The following is a 21596-nucleotide window of genomic DNA, read 5'->3' as shown; positions in this document are numbered from 1 at the left end:
CTCTGTTTGGCCTTGGAGTTTTCTAGTGCTTTGCCTCACGTATGGGATCGGGTCAGTGTGCAAACAAGGCCAAGAGTTCTGGTTTCTTTAGCCCACGGTGTGGTGCTTCTATTCGGGTTGGAGTGAGAAATGCTTTGCAAATCCATAGGGAAGCTCCTGTTACCATCAGCTACTTGGCGAGCAATCATTGCGGGCAGTGAAGCGCTTAAGGGTGGTCTCATTCGTCGTATCGGTGATGGTATGACGACGGAGGTGTGGCATGACAATTGGATACAAGGAACTCCCAGTTTACGACCAGTCTGCAGATTGTCTGATGATTATGTACATCTTGTTGCGGACCTATTAGATGAAGTAGGGGAGTGGAATGAGGAGCTCGTCAGCAAGCTGTTCATTGCCCATGACGTTTGTGCAATCTTAAACATGTCGAGGCCAAAAACGATGACTTTTGGGCCTGGGGTTTTGAAAGGTCGGGTGGATTTACTGTTCGTTCAGCATACCGAATACTTATGGACAGAAATGGTACTGCACCGGACCGGACCATGCTAGTAGCTCTTCGCTTGGGGAACCTACTTGGAAAGCTCTTTGGAAGCTACATGTCCAACCTAAGATAAGGGTGTTCTGGTGGAGAGTGGTGAAGGGCTTTCTCCCTTCTTACCGCGAGTTATGCAGGAGGCACATTAGCGATCATGCTATTTGCCCAATGTGTGGTCATGATGATGAGTCTCTGTATCATGCTTTAATCAAATGTGAGCATGCTCTGTTGTTCTGGAGGGAAGCAGATGGATTTTTCGATCTCAAACTACCACAGCTGCACCCATTGACGTGGTCGAGAGATCTTCTGGATGGAAACTTCATGAGCAAAGACAAAGCAGCGATTGCAATCTCAGTTATGTGGGCCATTTGGAGCAGCAGGAATAAATACACACATGAGGAAATAAAGTTCCAGCCTTCACGGTCTATGGATCTCATTCATGAACTGATTCAAGCACTGCATGTGCTGGGCATGCCAAGCTCGGGTGTTACTCTCGGTAAGGCAAAGTGGCATCCACCGGCAGCAGGGACTATCAAAATAAACACGGATGGATGTAAGTGAGAGAAGATCTTCTTTAGGAGTTGTAGCTCTTGATCATCTGGGAGTTATTTACGCAAAACCACCACACTTGGGGCTAGGGTAACAACTTAGTACCACGTTTGCGCTAGGGCAGAGAAAACCACTGAAATAGCGCCTAACCCGTAACGCGGAGCACTGATTGTCTGATTTAGTCGCGAAAACAGGGAAACTGACAAATAGGCCCCACCTGTCAGGCTGACGTGGTGAAGACCAAAAACTTTGGCCGAGTGATGTGGCAAATGAGACGTGGGCCCCGCCCGTCAATGACTATATTGTCATCTTCTTCACATCTCTTTCTAAGGGGCATTCCATCAAGCAGGTTCTGGGCGCGGGAGTACGTCTGCGGCATCTGCCTCTGGTGATCACGGTTGACGGCTGCTATGAAGAGGAGATGCTGGGAGCTGCGCATACATTTCTTTGCCTCCAACGGAGCCGCGGGAGCCGTCCCGTCGACAGCCAAGCTGGCCGCGGGAGCTGTCGCGTCACACAGCCCAGCCAGCCGCCATGGCTAGCGCGAGACGCGGCCACTGCAGGCTGGCGCGGGTGTGGCAGCGAGGAGCAGGACGCGCACAAACACCAGACACGCACGCACACATCAAGCTAGAGCGCGCACTCGCACAACGGCTCATCACACAAAGAACTCACGTTGCCTGTCCAAATTGACGCGCGTTGACCATGGAAATCACACGCTACTGGGCTATACATACGAATCGAGCACCGGTGTGATCCCACGGCTAGAGGCATCGTCCGTCCCGTCCAATTTCACCCGCTTGTCGACGTGGCCGGAGACTTGCGGAAGATGCGCCGCTGCACGGCTTCCGAAGATCAGCGGGCTCGGATTCCCGCGAGTCTGCGGCTCCCATGGCCAGAGAGGCAGCAGCCACTAGCCGCCGCGTGGCTCCCATGGCCGGCTCTCCGGTGCGCCGCCACGTGACCTCGCCTGTGCGGACAACATCGTGGAGCCGGCGAGCTGGCATCCAGTGGATCCGCGTCGCAGGGGAAGGATGGGGGATGCGGGGCGACTTGGGAGGCGGCAGCCGTGGAATCCGCCGGAGTACCTGCCGTCGGGAGAGAGAGATTTTTTTTTTGACATGGAACAACATCGAGAGAGAGATGAGGAGGAAGAAGAAGAAAATAGGGAAAAAAGATGGGAGGCTGACAGGTGGGCTTTCCGTCCACATCAGCGTATTGTCCATATAGGTACGTCAAGTCAGCCTGACAGGTGGGGCCTACTTGTCAGTTTTCTTGTTTTCGCGACTAAATTAGACAATCAGTGCTCCGCGTTACGGGTTATGCACAATTTTGATGGTTTTCTGTGCCCTGACGTAAATGTGGTACCAAAGTTGTTATCCTAGCCTTAAGTTAGACCATGTCTTGAGTCTTTCCTCTCGAATTTCCAGGGATTTGACATTGTTTACACTAGAAGGGATGCTTGCGCATCGCTGTGCAAATGAGGGTTTATCTAGTAGCTTAAATGTAATCTCTTTCAATGTAATCCCTGATTTCTTGGTTGCCTTAGTGCAATCGGATGTAGACCGCCGATATTGTGAATAAAATGCCTAGAGTGGGCGGTTCACCTTAAAAAGAAAAAAAAGTTGTCGGCAAGTGCATTATTCTGTGCAGTCGGCATCTTCCTGCGGTCCCAAACGTTCGGATGTCGGCCGAGTTATTATATTATTATTACAAGAAAAATAACTTTAAATCACACTCAACATGCCCGATTGTCTCAATAACGATGAGAAGGCTCTTTCGGTGGAGTACCTCTAACGAAGAGGAGCGACGATCCGGTGCAGAGGTACCGCCGGAGGGTATACAAATCAGGCGCCGATGGCACGGCTTATGGCGTTGGGCAAGGCGCGGGCACTGGCGTGGGTCATGCGGCTGGCCAGGTCGGCGAGGGCGCGGACGACGGCGAGCAGGGCGTGGGCCAGGTCCTCCAGGGCGCGGGTGAGGGCGCGCAGGACGGCCATGGCTACCTAGCTCCTGCTCTCCTCCTAGCTGAATCGGTGCCTGCCGACCGAGCTCTGTTACCGGCTATGGTGGACGAATGATCTAGCTGCTGGTGATGGAGGAGGAGGCATCGCGCCCGTGGGTGGAATATATAGAGGCTCTGCGCCGAGGACGCGTGGCGCTGCGGTTATCCAAGTGGTTGACAGCCGCGTTGCGCTTTTGCACGGGGGAAGCGCTGCACCCGCACATATCCATCCCCAGCTCAGACAGACGTGTCTCTGTTTGGTCCTCGGAGTTTTCTGGTGCTTCCCTCACATATGGGATTCCTCCCGTGGAAAGCGAACATATACTATTCGATGTAGTCGGCAAGTGTTATTGCGTGTGCAGTCGGCATCTTTCCTCCGGTCCCAAAAGTTCGGACGTCGGCCGACTTATTTTACACAAAAATAAGCCAGCACGACAACTTTAAATCACACTCAACAATACGTGCGATCTGCCTTCTATTCTAGATGCGGATTTGAAACCGTGCAGGTGCCCTCGGGAGTTCTAAAACTTTAGTCCATAAGAGCATCTACACTCGGACTGGCAAATCCGGCCCCTCCGATACCCACGAACGCGTCCACGGACAGTGACCGGGCACTCCTTAAATCACGTCGTTCACATCCGTATCTCTCATATCCGAACCCATATTTCCATACTAGATCATGCAACATGGATCAAAGTACGTAGATCAACCTCCGGGCATAGCAATAGGACATAGCAAATAGCAGCAAAGTTCACCAAAACATCCACCACAGTTCACATAAACGACGGACAAATTGAAACTACATCTAAAACTTGAAATAAAAACTTAAATCACCACTTCCGGGCCGGCCCTTTCACCTAGTGGTCGCCGGTGTAGCTGTACCCGTCAGCGGATGGTGGATGGTCGTCGTCGGAGGAGGAGCCGTGGTCGTCGGATGAGGAGGAGGAGGAAAGGATGACCAGGCGCTTGACGGCCCGGGTGAGGGAGTCTTGCATTGGGGGGTCCTCGGCGTATGGCATGGGCTGGACCGAACCTGACATAGTAGGCCCACTCGGGACCTCTTGAAGGACTCTCGTGAAGACCAAACGTGTTGGGCAAGTGGAGGCCGATCGGGGCGAACCGACCATGTAACCTAGGGTTTGGGGTGTCTATATAAACCCCGGACCCTAGCCATAATAGAGGATATGCATATACACAACTACACCTTAGGGTTTAGACATAGATCTTGAGGTAGATCAACTCTGTACTCCATACATCATCATCAATACAATAAGAGCATGACGTAGGGTTTTACCTCTTCGAGAGGGCCCGAACCTGGGTACACCATTAGCTTACAATCCACAGATCGGGACCCCCTACCCGAGATATGCCGGTTTTAACACCAACATTGGTGCTTTTATTGAGAATTCCTCTATGGATCAATCTAAGCCAATGGTCCGTCTGATCTTCAGCAAGGGCGTACGGGGCACAGACATCTTCACCCCTGGACAACTTTTTGCGTTCGGGAGTGTGGTGCTGCACGCCGATTCTACCGGCCACTTAGGGCGGGTCGACGGCTTCGCGCCGAATTACGAGATCTGCTTCTGAAATTTGGAATACGTCACCGATTCTAGGGGCGATATTGTCCTGACCGGAATTTCGGCTCCCTCGGAGCCGGCCTGTTCCCCCGGCGCTACGACGTCAGGTCAAACAGCCCTCCTTACAAAAGAGGCAATTTTGAACGCGGCCCCGATCGAGAGTTTAGATCCGATCTCCCCGCCCGGACTCGACGACCCGAACTCTGGGACAACTTTGGTCACCCCGAGAACGGATCATCTTCGGATTAACCCCGAAGACGCTAAGAAGATGGATCCAACCGATCTGGTGTATTTAAATGTGATCTTGGATCGGATCCAGGCTATGGGTCTGGATGACGGCCCGATCTCGATCTATGATCAGATTGGGATCAGACCTGACGATAGGGTAATTTACACCCCGCCAGACTCTCTCCTAGTTGCGTCTGTTGAAGAATCCACAGGAGAATACGCTTCCTCGCCCGAGCGTCATGCTCCGAATACACGGGCCGAAGAAAACTCTGAGGAATTTTCCGCCGCTCACCCGCAGGTCGAACCCGAACATGCCCTGGAGGCACGATCGGGCAGTCTGGCTGCGGTACAGGATACGACGCACGATGGACCGGACTCACGTCCTCTGGGGATGAAATTTTCAATCCCACCCGCCCCCACGTCGAGTACTGCCTGGATAATGCGGGACAACCCGACGTCTGGGATTTGGCATACGTAAAACAACAAACCGGCGAAACAGTTCGGCAATTTTGGATAATACCAAACTGCCGCGATGCCGAAGTCCTCGCCACCTTCCGTTATAACTGCAATGACGATGGCTTGCTTAACGCCCTCGCCCGCCGACATGTCCAGACCTTCGATGAGTTGTATGACTTAGTTGGCAAATATTGCGTTATGGAAGACGCCTGGCAGGCGCAGCAGTATCAACTGCATTCGGTTATAGTTGACTCGCTCAGGCCAACCCGAGATAAGCGAACCTTGTCTCGGCGGCTCCGTAAGCATGAGCCATCCGAAAAGAGAAAGAAATCCTCACCAGGTCACAAAGGAAACTACTCTACGTACGATGCCTTCTCGTCGTACAACAGTACGATCAGACTAGGATCATCTCTAAATACTAGGGCCCACAAACTGAATCATCTATGGCTGTCACTAATCGTATGGAGTGTTGGACACGAATTTATCGTACGTATAGCAAGGTTCGGTCACAAATCGGTGTTTAACGAGTCGATGGATAGCCCATGCCCCATACGTTTTTCTTACCCAACACAAGCCACACTCACAACCTTCGGGCTTGTTGGGTAGTTTGACAGGTAGCCAAAAGTGGCGAAGACATCCTCGAGTGCCCCTCACCCACAAGGAGGCACACACCACCCCCGGTGACGACGAGATCTGCATGATCTACGAGACCTATGTGTCAAGCAATCAGAGAAAACGAGCCCTTCGGGAGCTCGAACAGATGCATCGCATGGAACCCACAGACGCCTGGTCCAATATCCCAATCACTTTCGAGGAAGATATTCGTTGCTGAGAATGGATCCTTTCTAGAGAAGGAGTTTCTCTCGAAAGAAGTGAGTGGGAGGAAAGTGGAACTTGATAAGGTAATTGTACGTTCTCCCGAATTGGAAAATAGTTCATCACAGAAATCAGTTCCAGTGATGTCTACACCAACAAGAGAGGAAGTTAATGATGATGATCATGAAAGTTCAGATCAAGTTACTACAGAACTTCGTAGATCAATCAGAGTGAGATCCGCACCAAAGTGGTACGGTAATCCTGTTCTGGAGGTCATGTTACTTGACCATGACGAATCTACGAACTATGAGGAAGCGATGATGAGCCCAGATTCCGCAAAATGGTTTAAGGCCATGAAATCTGAGATGGGATCCATGTATAAGAACAAAGTATGGACTTTGATTGACTTGCCCGATGATTGGTGAGCCATTGAGATTAAATGGATCTTCAAGAGGAAGACAGACGCTGATAGTAGTGTTACTATCTACAAAGCTAGAATTGTCGCAAAAGGTTTTCGACAAGTTCAAGGTGTTGACTATGATAAGAGTTTCTCACTCGTATCTATGCTTAAGTCTGTCCGAATCATGTTGGCAATTGTCGTATTTTATGAAATCTGGCAAATGGATAAACAAAACTGCATTCCTTAATGGATTTATTAAAGAAGAGTTGTATATGATGCAACCAGAAGGTTTTGTCGATCCTAAAGGTGCTAACAAAATATGCAAGCTCCAACGATCTATCTATGGACTGGTGCAAGCATCTCGGAGTTGGAATATACGCTTTGATAAGTTGATCAAAGCATATAGTTTTATACAGACTCGCGGTGAAGACTGTATTTACAAGAAAGTGAGTGGGAGCACTACAACATTTCTCATAAGTATATGTGAATGACATATTGTTGATCGGAAATAATGTAGAATTATTCTGCAAAGCATAAAGGAGTGTTTGAAAGGAGTTTTTCAAAGAAAGACCTTGGTGAAGCTGCTTACATATTGAGCATCAAGCTCTATAGAGATAGATCAAGACACTTGATAAGTTTTTTCAATGAGTACATACCTTCACAAGATTTTGAAGTAGTTCAAAATGGAACAGTCAAAAAAAGAGTTCTTGCCTGTGTTACAAGGTGTGAAATTGAGTAAGACTCAAAGCCCGACCACGACAGAAGATAGAAAGAGAATGAAAGTCATTCCCTATGCCTCAGCCATAGGTTCTATAAAGTATGTCATGCTGTGTACCAGATCTATTGTATACCCTACACTAATTTTGGCAAGGGAGTACAATAGTGATCTAGGAGTAGATCACTGGACAACGGTCAAAATTATCCTTAGTGGAATAAGAATATGTTTCTCGATTATGGAGGTGACAAAAAGGTTCGTCGTAAAGGGTTACGTCGATGCAAGTTTTGACACTGATCCAGATGACTCTAAGTCTCAATCTGGATACATATTGAAAGTGGGAGCAATTAGCTAGAGTAGCTCCGTGCAGAGCATTGTTGACATAGAAATTTGCAAAATATATACGGATCTGAATGTGGCAGACCCGTTGACTAAACTTCTCTCACAAGAAAAATATGATCACACCTTAGTACTCTTTGGGTATTAATCACATAACGATGTGAACTAGATTACTGACTCTAGTAAACCCTTTGGGTGTTGGTCACATGATGATGTGGACTATGGGTGTTAATAACATGGTGATGTGAACTATTGGTGTTAAATCACATGGTGATGTGAACTAGATTATTGACTCTAGTGCCACTACTAGGGAAAAGCCTAGCAGCAGCGCGGGTTTTAGGCCTATCAGTAGCGCGGGGCGATGCGCTACTGATAGGCGCTACAGCTAACGTATAGCAGTAGCGTGCCTCCGTCCATGCTACTGCTAAATCGACTTAGTAGTAGCGACTTCCCGGAGGAGCGCTACTGGTAATTAGTAGTAGCGCTTCTCCCTGCCCGCACTGCTACTATTATTTCGTATTTTATTTCTTTTTTATTTTATGTTGTATTCGTACACCTTTACACAAATTTTCATACAACAGGAATTTAGAAATTGTTTTTACATCATAATGAGTTATTACATCACGGGGTGAAAGAACCGTGGACTAGTTTCAAGTGGATGGACATCCACTTGAAACTAATCCACGGTTCTTTCACCCAATGATATAATAAATATCATCATCATCGGCATATCATTAACAACTTATCATCATAATACATCATTGTCATATAACACCTCCTCAAGATCATCGTTTTCATCAATGAGACATCACATAGCAAATTGGTCACTAGTCGTAATCACAAGTACTCCTCATCATCAACTCTAACACATTGTATCACATAATAAACATATTGTACCTCATAGGACCTACTACATTCTCTTAGGACCTACTATATTTTCTAAGGTAAAATAGCAAAAAACAAGATAGCTCCTGACTCTCCATTATGGAGAATGGAGATTATCCTATCTTTAATTCTTGTCTTTCGCTTAATGTTACTTCCAAGAACCTCTTTGCAAATGTCCAAACATTTTTTCCATTCTTTGATTAGCATGTGTTCACCGGTTTTAGAAATCTGATATGCACAGGTGAGCTCCTTAGATTGACCTGGCTGTATGTTCAGAACTGCAAGGTGACCATTCTGATACATCAGACGAGGCACACAATCCATCGGTATTTTCTGTTGAAAAACATAGTAATAACTTCGTAGTTAGCAATGATGTACTAGTTTTAGAAGTATGCAAAAGATGCGCGGATGTCGTAATAGTAAAAATCTTACCAGGGTATCTCCATAGAAGTTACCGTGGTTCAACACGTACACTAGTGGCACGTATTCACCATAATTTGGAGGAGTTCAATAATAGGTATTGTAATTCTCAAGATAAGTACAATAAGCAATCAGATGACTTTTCTCCTTATAAGTTAATTCAGAGCCATCAGTGTAGTGGGTTTTGTCTATCATCTTCTGCACATTATTTAAAAATTCAAAATAAGCTGTCAACTATTTTGAAATAAACAATATAAATTAGTTAATAACTATGTTTGAGAAACTCACATTGCGGTAGAATCGGAAGCGTATCAACAAGGACCCAAATGTCCATATTGTCTTGCTCGATGTCAGGATTACCAAGATTCATGGTGACAATCATACCCTCATAAAAATCATACATTTTGCAAAGTGCTTCTCAATTTTGACAACCAAAATGGGTTACGCTCTGAGAATTGTACAGATTTACTTCAAAATCGATATCATGATGGGTCCTTAGGTGTATTTTCTTTGTTTGAAAATTTTCATGGTCTTCAAAACCCATCCTCTCCAAGACACAACGTCTTACATGGCATGGGATAAGCTAGTCGAATTGTAAAAGATGAAAATTAGACGTTGAAATAGTTGAAGTCATGCTTAATTACGAAAAAAACACTTGTCGTTGTTGCGTACCGTTTCAACATTGAAGGTCTCCTCGAGCTTAATGCTGAAGCGCCGATCTTCGTCCAGCTCAACGAACATGTCGCACATACCTCGATCGTCGTGGTACCAGCTGCACTCCCCCGGGAGATTGTCGTCGTCCGAGTACGACATTTCCTACGTTCATAATTCAAAGATTAAACTTGTACAATTAAATATATGTACTAAAAAAACCTAAGTTGGATCATTATTTTTCGAGAAAATCCAGGCCACTCGATATTTCCTACATATTCTAGCACAAGTCATGCCAGAATTCACGAAAAAATCCGGCATGACCTTTGCTAAAAAGGGACATATCGAGCGCTTGAAATTTGCCGGAACAGAAATTAATCAATACTCCGGCAAAACATAGGCCACTCGGAGGTATAAACTGAATATGAATGGCCACTTGGGCAACCACGTATCCTATTTGAGCAAATATGACATGTTCAACTAGTTTTATTAATTCAACTAGTTCTTACTAAATATAAACTTACTATAAATAGAAAAAAACTAGTTCTATTAATTTTCGTACTAAAAATAAAATAGTTGTATTAACTCAACTAGTTCAATTAAGCACTTACTATGAATAAAAATAAACTAGTTTTTACTAAAATAAACTAGTTCAACTAGTTATATTAATTTTCTTACTAATTCTATTAAACACTTACAAAAATTTAACCCTAACTAATTTGATGAACTCTAACATTTAATCCTAACTAATTCGATGAACTCTAAAACTAATTCTACTTAACAACTACTGCCATAATTAGCATCTAATTTGATGAACCATAACTAATTAGATGAACTATGATATTTAACCCTAAGAACCCTAGCTAGGCAGAGGTAGGGGAGGAGGAGGAGGGCGTGCTCACCTCTGGCGCCAGCAGAGTTAGGGAGAGGGGCACGCGGCGTCGAGGTTGGGGACGGGGTCGGGGCGGCGGGCGCACGAAGGGCGGCGATGTAGGGAGGGTGTCGAGGTCGGGGGCGGGGGCGGCGTCGAGGTCGGGGGCGGGGGCGGCGTCGAGGTCGCGGTCGGGGGCGGGGGCGGCGTCGAAGATGTGCGGAGAGCGACGGGTCGCGCGCGACGGTCGACGACGATGCAGGGCGGCGACAGCGGATGAGTAGGGATTTGGGGAAGTGACCGTGGGGGAAGAACGAACCGCGCGGTTAAGTTAAAAGTAGCAGTAGCGCATTCCAGGAAGTGCGCTGCTGCTACGGTAGCTATAGCGCGTTTCTTAACAAGCGCTACTGCTATTCCTTCTCTTTTTTATTTGCTTTCCATTTAATTTTATTTTCATTAGCAGTAGCGCATTTGTTCGTAAACGCGCTGCTACAAAACAAGTAGCGGTAGCGCGGTTCCACGTAGATCGCTACTACTATGTGTAGCCTATCGGCTAAGCCGTGGGAATTTTAGTAGTAGCGCTTTTGTACTCGGGCGCGCTACTGCTATAACTGTATCTGTAGCATGGTTTAAAATACCGCGTTGCTGCTAATTAGCACCAGCGTGCGTTTTTATCCCGCGCTACTGCTAATGTTCTGTGTATAAGATTTTCCCTAGTAGTGTGCAAGTGAGAGACTGAAGGAAATATGCACTAGAGACAATAATAAAATTATTATTTATTTCCTTATATTTATTTCCATTGGCGCGGCGGGGTGGGGTGGCGCGACGGGTTAGGGTTTCGGTGGTGGTTGGGACAGCGGCGGCGGTGAGGTGCGGCGGCTGCGGGAAGAAGGGGAGGCAGCGGCCGGTAGGGAGGAGAGGCAGGGCGCGACGGGGCGGCGGTGGCACGATCAGGAGGCGCGCGGCGGTGGCGGGTCGGCGCTGCAGGAGGCGGAAGCGGGCGGCACGGGGCGGCGGCAGCGTGACGGGGGAAGGGCGCGGCGGCGGCGGGGTGAGGCAGCGACAACGGCGGCTCGCGCGAGAGGGCGCGGCGGCGAACCCTAGGGCAGAGACCTAAATGATGATACCATGTAGAGAGACGGTTTAGTAATACAATATTCCTAAATGATGATACCATGTAGAGAGACGGTTTAGTAATACAATATTCGTTGTATTGATGGGTGTCGGTGCACGTATATATAAGTACACGCAGGACCTTAATTGATGGGTGTCGGTGCACGTATATATAAGTACACGCAGGACCTTAACCTCAACTATACATGACTAGAAAGTGAGCCACAGTATACATAATACAAGCAACACAAATTTACTCAACAGTAGTGCTATTATACGTGGGTGTTTTGGCCATGAATGTATTCTGTAATACTTCCTTTGCCCTATGATGCAAAGGCAGAGCTTCTGCTATTCACATAAAAAAGAAAGATGGGAGACGAGAATAATATTGATGAGAACGACTCTCGTGCGTTGGCCTCTGCTATATTAACATGTATCTCGAACTCCTATATCAGTCAGTTAACCCAGCGATCCACTAACCAAATTTATAGCAAACTCCTCACAAAGCATATAGACACTGCAAGCGCCTTAGATTACAAGACAAACACAAACAACACCCATTTTATTGAATCTTCTTCATCAATCATGCACACAACTCAGACGGAATGACCAGGTTACAACATACAGGAAGGGATTAGACTAGGATGAGCTTAGGATTAGATGGGGATGGCCCTGGAGACGCGCGGGTAGACGACCCTGGAGGGATGTCCCATGATGCGGCGGCCCTTGCGGTGGCGAAACAGGTACACCACCGCGCCCACCGGCCACTCTATGACGCCGGTGACAAGGAAGGCCACGAACCCCAGCGTCGGCCCGATGAACTTGCACCGGCACGGGTTCTCCCTCGTCCCGCACTGCACGCACGCCGGGAACGCCATGGCGGCTACCTAGCTCCTGCTCTGCTGCTTGATGAATCTGTGCTTGTCGGCCGAGCTCTCGGTTTTCCGGTTATGGTGGACGAATGCTCTGGCTGTTGGTGATGGAGGAGGCGTCGCCCCCGGCAGGCCAATATATAGAGGCTTTGCGCCGGGGACGCGTAGCAGTGGTTATCCAAGTGGTTTACTGCCGCGTTGCACATTTGCACTGGTGAGCGCAGCACATATCCCCAGCTCAGACGTGTCTCTGTTTGGCCCTTGGAGCCTTCTGGTGCTGCCCTCACGTATGGGATTCCTCCCGGTCGACGGCGAAAGAAATACTATTTGATGAAGTCGGCAAGGTATTATTCTGTCCAAATCACTTTACAGAGACAACTTTCAATCACAATACTACTTATTTCGTGCGAAACTACTCTACGGACGACTCTGCATGCACGATATTTGGACGATGGCTTTCTTGAACAGTGCAGATTTGTTAAACTAAACTATCCAACGGATGTTGTTGCCATCGTCCACAAATCGTGCACAAAGATATCGTCTGTGTAGCACTGCTCTATTTCGTGCAGTCGGCATCTTCCGCTGGTCCCAAACGTTCGGACGTCGGCCGAGTTATATATTACAGAAAAATAAGCCAGAAAGACAACTTTAAATCACACCTAACAATGCATGTGGTCTGCCTTTACACTAGATGCAGATTTGAAACCCGGAAGTTCTGAAATTTTAGTTCATTTGGTTGAAATAAGGCGGGTCAGAGGATATAATAAAAGTTTCAAATTTACATCTCTATCTTTTATGAAGCCAAGGCACGCAATTTGCAATGCCCTCGAACAAAAATCACACTCAACAATACCTGATATTTCTCTTTAAGGCACAATACGATGTGGCCATGAGTTCAACAAGTTTTAAGCGCGTATAGTTTTTTTACGGGGATAAGCTCATAGTATAATTTAACGCTAAGGTTTTGCAAATTATCCACCCCTCATAACATGTCGGGTATCTTTTTTCCTTTCCTAATGCGCACACCTTGGTACAGAACTCGCGCTACGACATGTACCCTCTTCCCCCTTATCAAGGAACCTTGTTCTTCCGAGAGCGGCGATTTGGTGCCCGGGCTCAGATGAGCCCGGACATGAACAATACCGCCATTTGAAATAGAAAAACTGTTTAAAAAATTCCAATTTTTTTTTGTGGTGATAGATGCTACTGTACGTGAACTCCATGCAAAATTTTGTGAAGTTTGGACATTCGAGGAGCTCGTGGCAAAAAAGACAAAATTTGGATGTCTGAGAAACTTTTTAAAATCGCACTGTTCATGCCTGATTTTGTCTTTTTAGCGGCGACCTCCTCGAATGTTCAAACTTCACAAAATTTTACACGGAGTTCACGCATAGAAGTATCTTGCACCACAAAAAAATTGAAATTTTGTGAGCTTTTTTTAAAATTTTAAAATCGAGATACTGTTTACCGGGCTCTAGGTTGAATTATCGTGTTCTTCCTTGCGTCCTTGCCTCCAGGCAGGGGTGGAGTTTCGGGTGGGCCAGACCAGGCCATGGCCCCCCAGCCCAGCAAAAATTCAGTGAAGACTAGTACTGAATCTGCGCCCTTGGAGCAAAATTTCAATGGTACTCCCTTCGTTCCTAAATACTTGTCTTTCTAGACATTTCAACAAGTGACTACATACGGAGCAAAATGAGTGAATCTACACTCTAAAATATGTCTACATACATCCGTATTTAGTAGTCATTTGAAATGTCTAGAAAGACAAATATTTAGGAACGGAGGGAGTATTTCCTAATCAGGCCTGTTTTTGCCCGCCTAGAGAAGTGGCTGAAGCTCCACCACTAACTCCGGGTCCAGGGTCACCTGGCGACATGGCGTGCATGGTGCGCCCAAACACATGGGCATTGGGAGCTTTGCGGATGTCGACTTCTTCTCGTGTGTCCGTCACCAGAACGTCACTTGCATAGAGGGGACACATGAAAAACCGGTGCATCGTGGCTTTGCCATGCTCATCGGGAGCACGTGCGTGCATCGTCCCTCTAGCTGGTCAACAAGTCCACCCGATATTAGCCGATCACATCAACTACAGAAACGCCTCATGAGAAAAATCCACACCTTATGTGTAAAAAAAACTAAAAACTAGTATTAGATTTGGAGAAACACTATCGTAACGAGCTGGGGAATACGTCTTTGCAATAAGATTTTTGAAAGTATGACTCCCCAATGACTAAGGGCATGTACAAAGGCATCTAGTCAGCTGTCTGTAACACAGGTCACGTAGGAAAATAATGACGTGGGGGAGGGAGAAAGGTAAAAACTACCGAGGGTGTCTGCCCAAATACCGACGGTCTGTTGCCACACAAATCGCTGCATCCAGATAGCTTATTTTCCGTTGTATGAGTTCGTCGGCTGTAGTGGGCTGTTTAGATCGTGTTCGTGGGTCAGATATTTACGGACAGTTGAAGTGTTCCAGCCGGGCCTAACAGACACCCCTGTTTCAGAGTCATATTTTTGGTAGTCTCTAAAGTTGATGTGTACATATGTTATAGACACCAGCCGTCTGTGCCGATCTACATGCCCTAACAAGATTCTGCTCGCAGAGGAGACGCGTGGAACCGACATGCCGATGGCGAATTTCATGACCTTTATCAACCAGCCCGGTCCAAATGTTGCACTCCCTCCGTTTTTACTTACTCTGCATATTAGTTTTGACTGAAGTCAAGCTTTATAAAATTTTACCAAGTTTGTAGAAAAAAATATGAACATTTACAGTAACAAATTTATATGGTGTGAAAATATATGCAATGATGAATCCAATGGTATTGATTTGGTGGTGTATATGTTAATATATTTGCACAAACTTGTCGAAAGTATATAAAGTTTGACTTTAGACAAACCTAATATGCAGATGAAGTAGAATGGAACGAGTAAAACATAGCGTAGTCAAACTAACCAATCATACATATGTGCATGCAGTAAATTGACTCGGAAAACAAGGAGGATCCTTAATTGATAACTGTAACTACACGCGCAAATGATTTTTTTTATTGATGATTGCAATAGCACATAAATAATTATTTTAATTAATTATAAATAATTATCTTTATCAATGATTGTGACTGTACATGTGAATGGTTCCCCCTCTTACTAAACTAGATGATACCCCCGCACATTGTTGGGGTTTTTTTTTAATATATTTTAAATTTTTAATTAGATTTGATTGTATGAAATATGAATATTCGAAGCAATAATATGAGAACTAAAACTTACATATAATTTATCATGTTCGATTATTGTATCGTTGTAAAACATTTGTTAAATAAAAATGGTGTTATAAAATGAAAGTTCGACGCACGTTTGTATGCCGAGGTGAGGTTTTTCCCATGCATGTTGCATGATCAGGTGGCATGCTTGCACACCGAGAGAAACAAGTTAGCGGGGCAAACTATTTGGACGTACTAGAGGATACCGTGCGCATTACTGCGGGAATTGATTGATGAAAATTTGGGTGATAACACGAGAACCAAAATTAAAATTATGTATGACTTATTATATTTGATTATGTATAATTATAACAATATTTATTGAGTATAGCTAGAATAATTGAAGGAAAACTCTTTTACCATGCATGGTTGAAGGCTGTGGTGGGTCTTTTCTCATGCATGATTATGTTGAGGTGGGTCTTATCGCATTCATAATTGCACGAGAACCAAAATTTAAATTATGCTTGGATGTTGAGCTAAATAAGTTAGCGGGGATGACTCTCTTAGGTATATAGGATAAGATATGAAGAAGAGATAGAGAATATATCCCTACAACCGAGCATTAAGTGGAGTAACCTTAAAGGCTATGGCGAATTGGTCCTTCACCCGCCTTCATGGGTCCTAGTTTCTTGAAGGATTGAAGGACCAATGCCTAGAAGGCGAGCCCTCCTGTTTTCTACTTAGTTCGAAGGAATAGTTGGGAAAATGCATGAAGCAGCTTACATGGGATGGCCATGCCACGACAAGTTAAGACCTGCATTCTTTTCAAGAAAAATTATTTCAAAATTTATACAAATGTAATCAGAAATAAATTTTCCAAATAAAAAGTTCATTCGAAAATAAAATATTAATGTATGCAAAGAATATATTTATAAATAAGAAATAAAATGGTCATCACATATTTACAATAAATATACTATATGCATTAAAAAGCTTATGTGTTTCTTAATAAGTTTATGAATTTAAAATATGTATATATGAATCTAATATTTTCCACATCTTTGGAAATGAATTGTATAAAAAAATATGTTAATGTATTTAGAAGTTCCTCCAAAAAATTTAAAAGTAACAAAGTAGAAAGGTTGTTCGTGGACTTGCAAATATGTGTTTCATATACTACTACAAGGAAAATATTCAAGGCTAAAATGGTAAGAGAAATATAAAACATAAACAGAGAAAAACAGTAAAAAAATAAGTAAAATATTTTTTGTTTAAAAATAAATGAATGTAAGTAAAGAAAAACAAAAGGTACCTCAATGACAGAAAGAAATCGAAAAAGAAATGAAAACCGGGTTGAATCAAAGATTGGCCAAAATATCCCAACCTCAGGCGTGTGGGGTCATTAGCGTTTGCTCAGTTAAATTTTTTTTGAGAGGTAAGGCCTAATTTTTATTCTTCATAGTCCACAGAGAGTGGGATAATGTTTACATCATGTGGCTGCTCAGTTAAATGGGACGCGTCTACGGCGCTCACTTGGTGACTGGCCCACTACTTGTTTTCCTTGTAGCTTTAGTTCAATGTTTTGCACGATGTTTCCAGCTATATTTGTTTTTACCAATTTCGGTCCATAGTGTGGTTTCACGTCTGTACTATATAATAAAATAAAAATAATAAAATGGGTAATAATACTTTTTTGGTATATAAAAAAATTCATGCAATTTTAGAAATTATTCACATGTAAAAAAATGTAAAAATGATTTTATTTTTAGAATACACTATGAATATTTTTCAAAAAATGCGATGAACATTTTTCTTATACTTGATGAATAGTTTCCAGATACAAGGTGCAAATTTTGTAAATACGTGATGAGCATATTTTGAATTACACAAGGTACATTTTACTAGTTCAAATTATGAATACATAATTTCCATGCATGTTTCCAGCTATAATTCCTCGGGATTATGAATCTATAATTATGGAATAAAGCTACTTCATCCTTTCGGGTTTATAGGGCTTACCTCAAAATTTTAGTTTTTCCATTTTATACTTAATTTGGTTGTTCCCTATCACATGTTCAAACTTCAAGATGCATTAAATCATTGCATGCAAGTATTAAGAGCGCAAACCTCTTTTTACCGTTCCCAAGATGTACCGGTGGTTCTCCAACCAATAAAATGCTGCCACCTCAAAAGTGGTTACAAGTTGTATCTCTGCATTCCTCACATATCTTCATTTAACCTCCTGTATTTCACCAGCTGGACCCCACCCACATGATTTGACCAGCTGGGTCTACCCACGTGATTTCAGCCACGGCCCTCGCTTTACACGTACGCTGAAGCCAGTCTCACTTCACACACACACATACAGTAATATCAGCTTATTTTTCAAAGGATAAACCTCTCTCACTTTAAATTGATATGAAATCTGTTAAAACATATATGAGAATTTGAAAACTTATTAAATTCATTTCAAATAAAACTCTTTCAAAAAATGCAACAACACATTGAAATGTCAGTTTCACATTTTTTGTCCACGGCTCATCTACAAATAGCTATTTCAATTAGTATCTAACTGAAATAGCATTTCAACTCTTGCAAAAAGCATTGCAATCATTTTCATAAATATATAACACTTCCACCAGCTAAAATGATCCGGTTTCACCACATTGAAATATAAATTTCACATATCTTGCACAAACCATTACACTTAAATTAGTTTAACAACTCGTAACACCACATTGAAATATATTTCTAGAAAGTAATTACATATTTTTCAGGAAAGTAATTTCACATATTTCAATACATATCTCATTGATATAACAAGTTACAGATGTGACAAATAGCAGTTTCATATATTTCAGAAAAGTAATTTCATATATTTTCACAGAAATTAGTTTCGCAACTTGTAACAACACATTGAAATATATTTCAGGGAAGTAATTTCATATTTCCCAATACACATCTCACTTAAATAACAAATACTCCCTCCGTTCCTAAATATTTGTCTTTCTAGACATTTTAAATGACTACTACATACGGATGTATGTAGACATATTTTAAAGTGTAGAATTACTCATTTTGCTCCGTATGTGGTCACTTGTTGAAATGCCTAGAAAGACAAGTATTTAGGAACAGAGGGAGTACCAGATAAGAGAAACAACAGTTTCATATAATTCAGAGAAGTAATTTCATATATTTTCCCAGAAATTAGTTTCACAACTTGCAACACCGCATTGAAATATATTCCAGGAAAGTAATTTCTCAATACATATATCACTGAAATAACAAATGACAGATAAGAGAAATAGTTGTTCCATATTTTTCAGAGATCTAATTCCATATATTTTCACAGAAATTAGTTTTGCAACTTGCAACAACACATTGAAATATATTTCAGGGAAGTAATTTCATATTTCCCAATACACATCTCACTTAAATAACAAATGCCAGATAAGAGAAACAACAGTTTCATATATTCCAGAGAAGTATTTCATATATTTTCGCAGAAATTAGTTTCACAACTTGCAACACCGCATTGAAATATATTCCAGGGAAGTAATTTCTCAATACATATATCACTGAAATAACAAATGACAGATAAGAGAAATAGCTGTTTCATATATTTCAGAGATATAATTCCATATATTTTCACAGAAATTAGTTTTGCAACTTGCAACAACACATCGAAATCCCAGTTTCACATTTTTTGCACATCTCAACTACACATAGCTATTTCAATTCAAATCTCACTGAAAATCATTCCAATCTCACTCAAAATCATTACAAATCTCACTGAAAATCATTCAAATCTCACTTCGACATACTGAAGTAATCCAGTTTCACCAGATTGAAATATAAATTTCACATTGTGCCACAAACCATTTCACATTACTTTGTTTCACAACTAGCAACACCGCATTCAAATATATTACAGGGAAGTAATTTCATAGATTTTGGTCTCTTTCAAAAAACTACAACACATGCTCTCTGTCACAAACATTCAAAAATCCTGAAATTGAAGTAGCAGAGGAGGCCGACGATCTGGTGGTAAAGAAACATAGAGTGTTCAAATCATGCTAAATAAATCAGAAATCGTGAAATACATATGGAGAGAGGTTAGGGGAGACGGGATTCATTACTCACCAGATCCGCTGGTAGTCAGGCTTGGTGTCGCCGGATCCGGCGACAACCTTGCGTGATGACCCGTCATGGTGCCCGTGCTGAACGGAGACACCAACGGCGACCACGGCTGCCGGGGCAGCCAGGATGCCGGTGGACGGGCTTCTGGTTGGCGGGATCGAGGAACCTCGCCGGATCAGCCACCCCCCGACGGCTAGTGGATCCGGCCCCCGCTCCACGTCGGCCTCATGGTACCGCCGCGCCGCCGCCGGCCTTCTATTTGCCCCCCGTGGTAGGTGCCGGCGGTGGAACCCTGAATCCGGTGCCGGATGTTGCTGGAGAAGGCGGATCTCGCGGCGGCCATAGCCGGGATTTACGACGGAGCCCCATGGAACGAACTGACGAGAGATGGGGTGGGGAGAAAGGAGATCGATGCAGGAAGGAGACAACGGCGTGGGGTTGATATCCTCTCTTTCGTGGGGCCCATCACGTATTTGCAGTTGTATACAGCTTGTATCCTGGAATCTGAGGTGGAAATAAAAAACTAATAGGGTCCACCCGCATGGATCTAGAAGCACCGAGGGATGGTGGATTGAGCACCGGTACATCCCCACTCCGGTAAAAAAACTTATTCAATATTAAGAGAAAACTGACATGCATTGTAATTAATACATTCGTAAACATAATTTTTTGAGGAAAATAAGAGCATTAATTGGGTGCTTTTGCAAACTACAAAAATATATTCCACCATTCATCATCTACCTTGGTTGATGAGATTTTTGAATTGAGCCTTATAAACCGAAAAGAAGGGAGTAGTTGGAAAGATGGCATCGTCACGCTAGTAAATGTTCAAAACCCAGCGCGTTTTAGCTATTGCCTGGGCCGACTCGGATTCAAATTGCTTGCCGCCACATCTCTGTTTTCTGGCTCGCCCCGTTTCCTGAATTCCCGATCCATCTCACCTCGCCCTCTCAATCTGATCGGCGACGTCTCTTCCTCTCTCTCTCTCGACGCCCTCTGATCCATCTTGCGCGTCCTCTTCCTCTCTCACCCGACGCCGGATCGTTGCCCTCGCGATCCCATCAACGGCCGCGACCATGGGTGGCACTACGGTGCTCCCGCCGTCTCTGCTCCTCCCGCGCCGTAGCGCCGCCGACCTCCAGTCCTGCTCCTCCCGCGTACGCGTAAACCTAAACCCTGCCTTGATGGCGAATCCCACCGCCGCCAAGAAGCCGAAGCGGCCCGTGCCCGTGTCCGACGACGAGCAGCCGCCGGCGAAGCGTGTCTGCTCCGGGAGCGAGCTCCATGTGCCGGTCGCCGCCAAGATCAACATCAACAGCAGAAGCCTTCCGTGTCCCAGCAGCGGCGAGGATCCGAAAAGCCCCACGTGCCGCCACCCCTCCGTCTCCGTGATCAAGAACCCCGTGGCTGGCTCGCCGGAGAGCGCGAAGCCACCGGCCAGCGGCCGCGGCATGCGCGAACTGATCAAGAGCGCTCGCCTCGCCAAGGCTCGCGCTGGGGCCGCCGAAGAAGAGGCCAGCCGCCGGCGTGACGTCGAGAGCAGCAAGCCTCCGCGTCCCAGCAGCGGCGAGGATCCCAAGAGCCCGGCGTACCTCCGCTCCTCCGTGACCAAGAACCAGGCCGAATCTCCGGAGAGCGCGACGCAATCGAAGCCCCCGGTCAGCATGCGCGAGCTGATCGAGAACGCCCGCCTCGCCGGCCGTCGGCGCAACATCGAGCGCAGCCGGGCGGAGGCCCGGCGGCAGGTGGAGCAGATGGTGGACACCGTGCAGTTCAACGACCCCTACATCGATCCCTCCGACGTGACAAGGTCCCCCGAGG

The 21596-nt window shown here is 44.9% G+C and overlaps 1 protein-coding gene and 2 long non-coding RNA genes across 3 annotated transcripts; all 3 read right to left on the bottom strand.

Moving 5' to 3' along the window:
* Positions 1-1712: 1712 nt before the first annotated feature.
* Positions 1713-3176, bottom strand: LOC119298939. Its single transcript, XR_005146037.1, has 2 exons — positions 2873-3176; positions 1713-2169 (listed from the first exon to the last, which is right to left on the bottom strand). It is a non-coding gene; the product is annotated as an uncharacterized LOC119298939 (long non-coding RNA).
* An 8914-nt stretch (positions 3177-12090) lies between these two features.
* LOC119296878 lies at positions 12091-12582 on the bottom strand. The gene has a single exon (XM_037574903.1). It carries the CDS (start codon positions 12433-12435, stop codon positions 12214-12216), a length of 222 nt encoding a protein of 73 aa, XP_037430800.1. The 5' UTR covers positions 12436-12582; the 3' UTR covers positions 12091-12213.
* Positions 12583-19464: 6882 nt separating this feature from the next.
* On the bottom strand, positions 19465-19885 carry LOC119296877. The gene is made up of 2 exons (XR_005145429.1): positions 19779-19885; positions 19465-19676 (listed from the first exon to the last, which is right to left on the bottom strand). It is a non-coding gene; the product is annotated as an uncharacterized LOC119296877 (long non-coding RNA).
* Between the last annotated feature and the right edge of the window lie 1711 nt (positions 19886-21596).

This window comes from Triticum dicoccoides, chromosome 5A, assembly GCF_002162155.2.
Source record: "Triticum dicoccoides isolate Atlit2015 ecotype Zavitan chromosome 5A, WEW_v2.0, whole genome shotgun sequence".
NCBI lineage: Eukaryota > Viridiplantae > Streptophyta > Magnoliopsida > Poales > Poaceae > Triticum > Triticum dicoccoides.
This window is presented reverse-complemented; position numbering and strand designations above follow the sequence as displayed.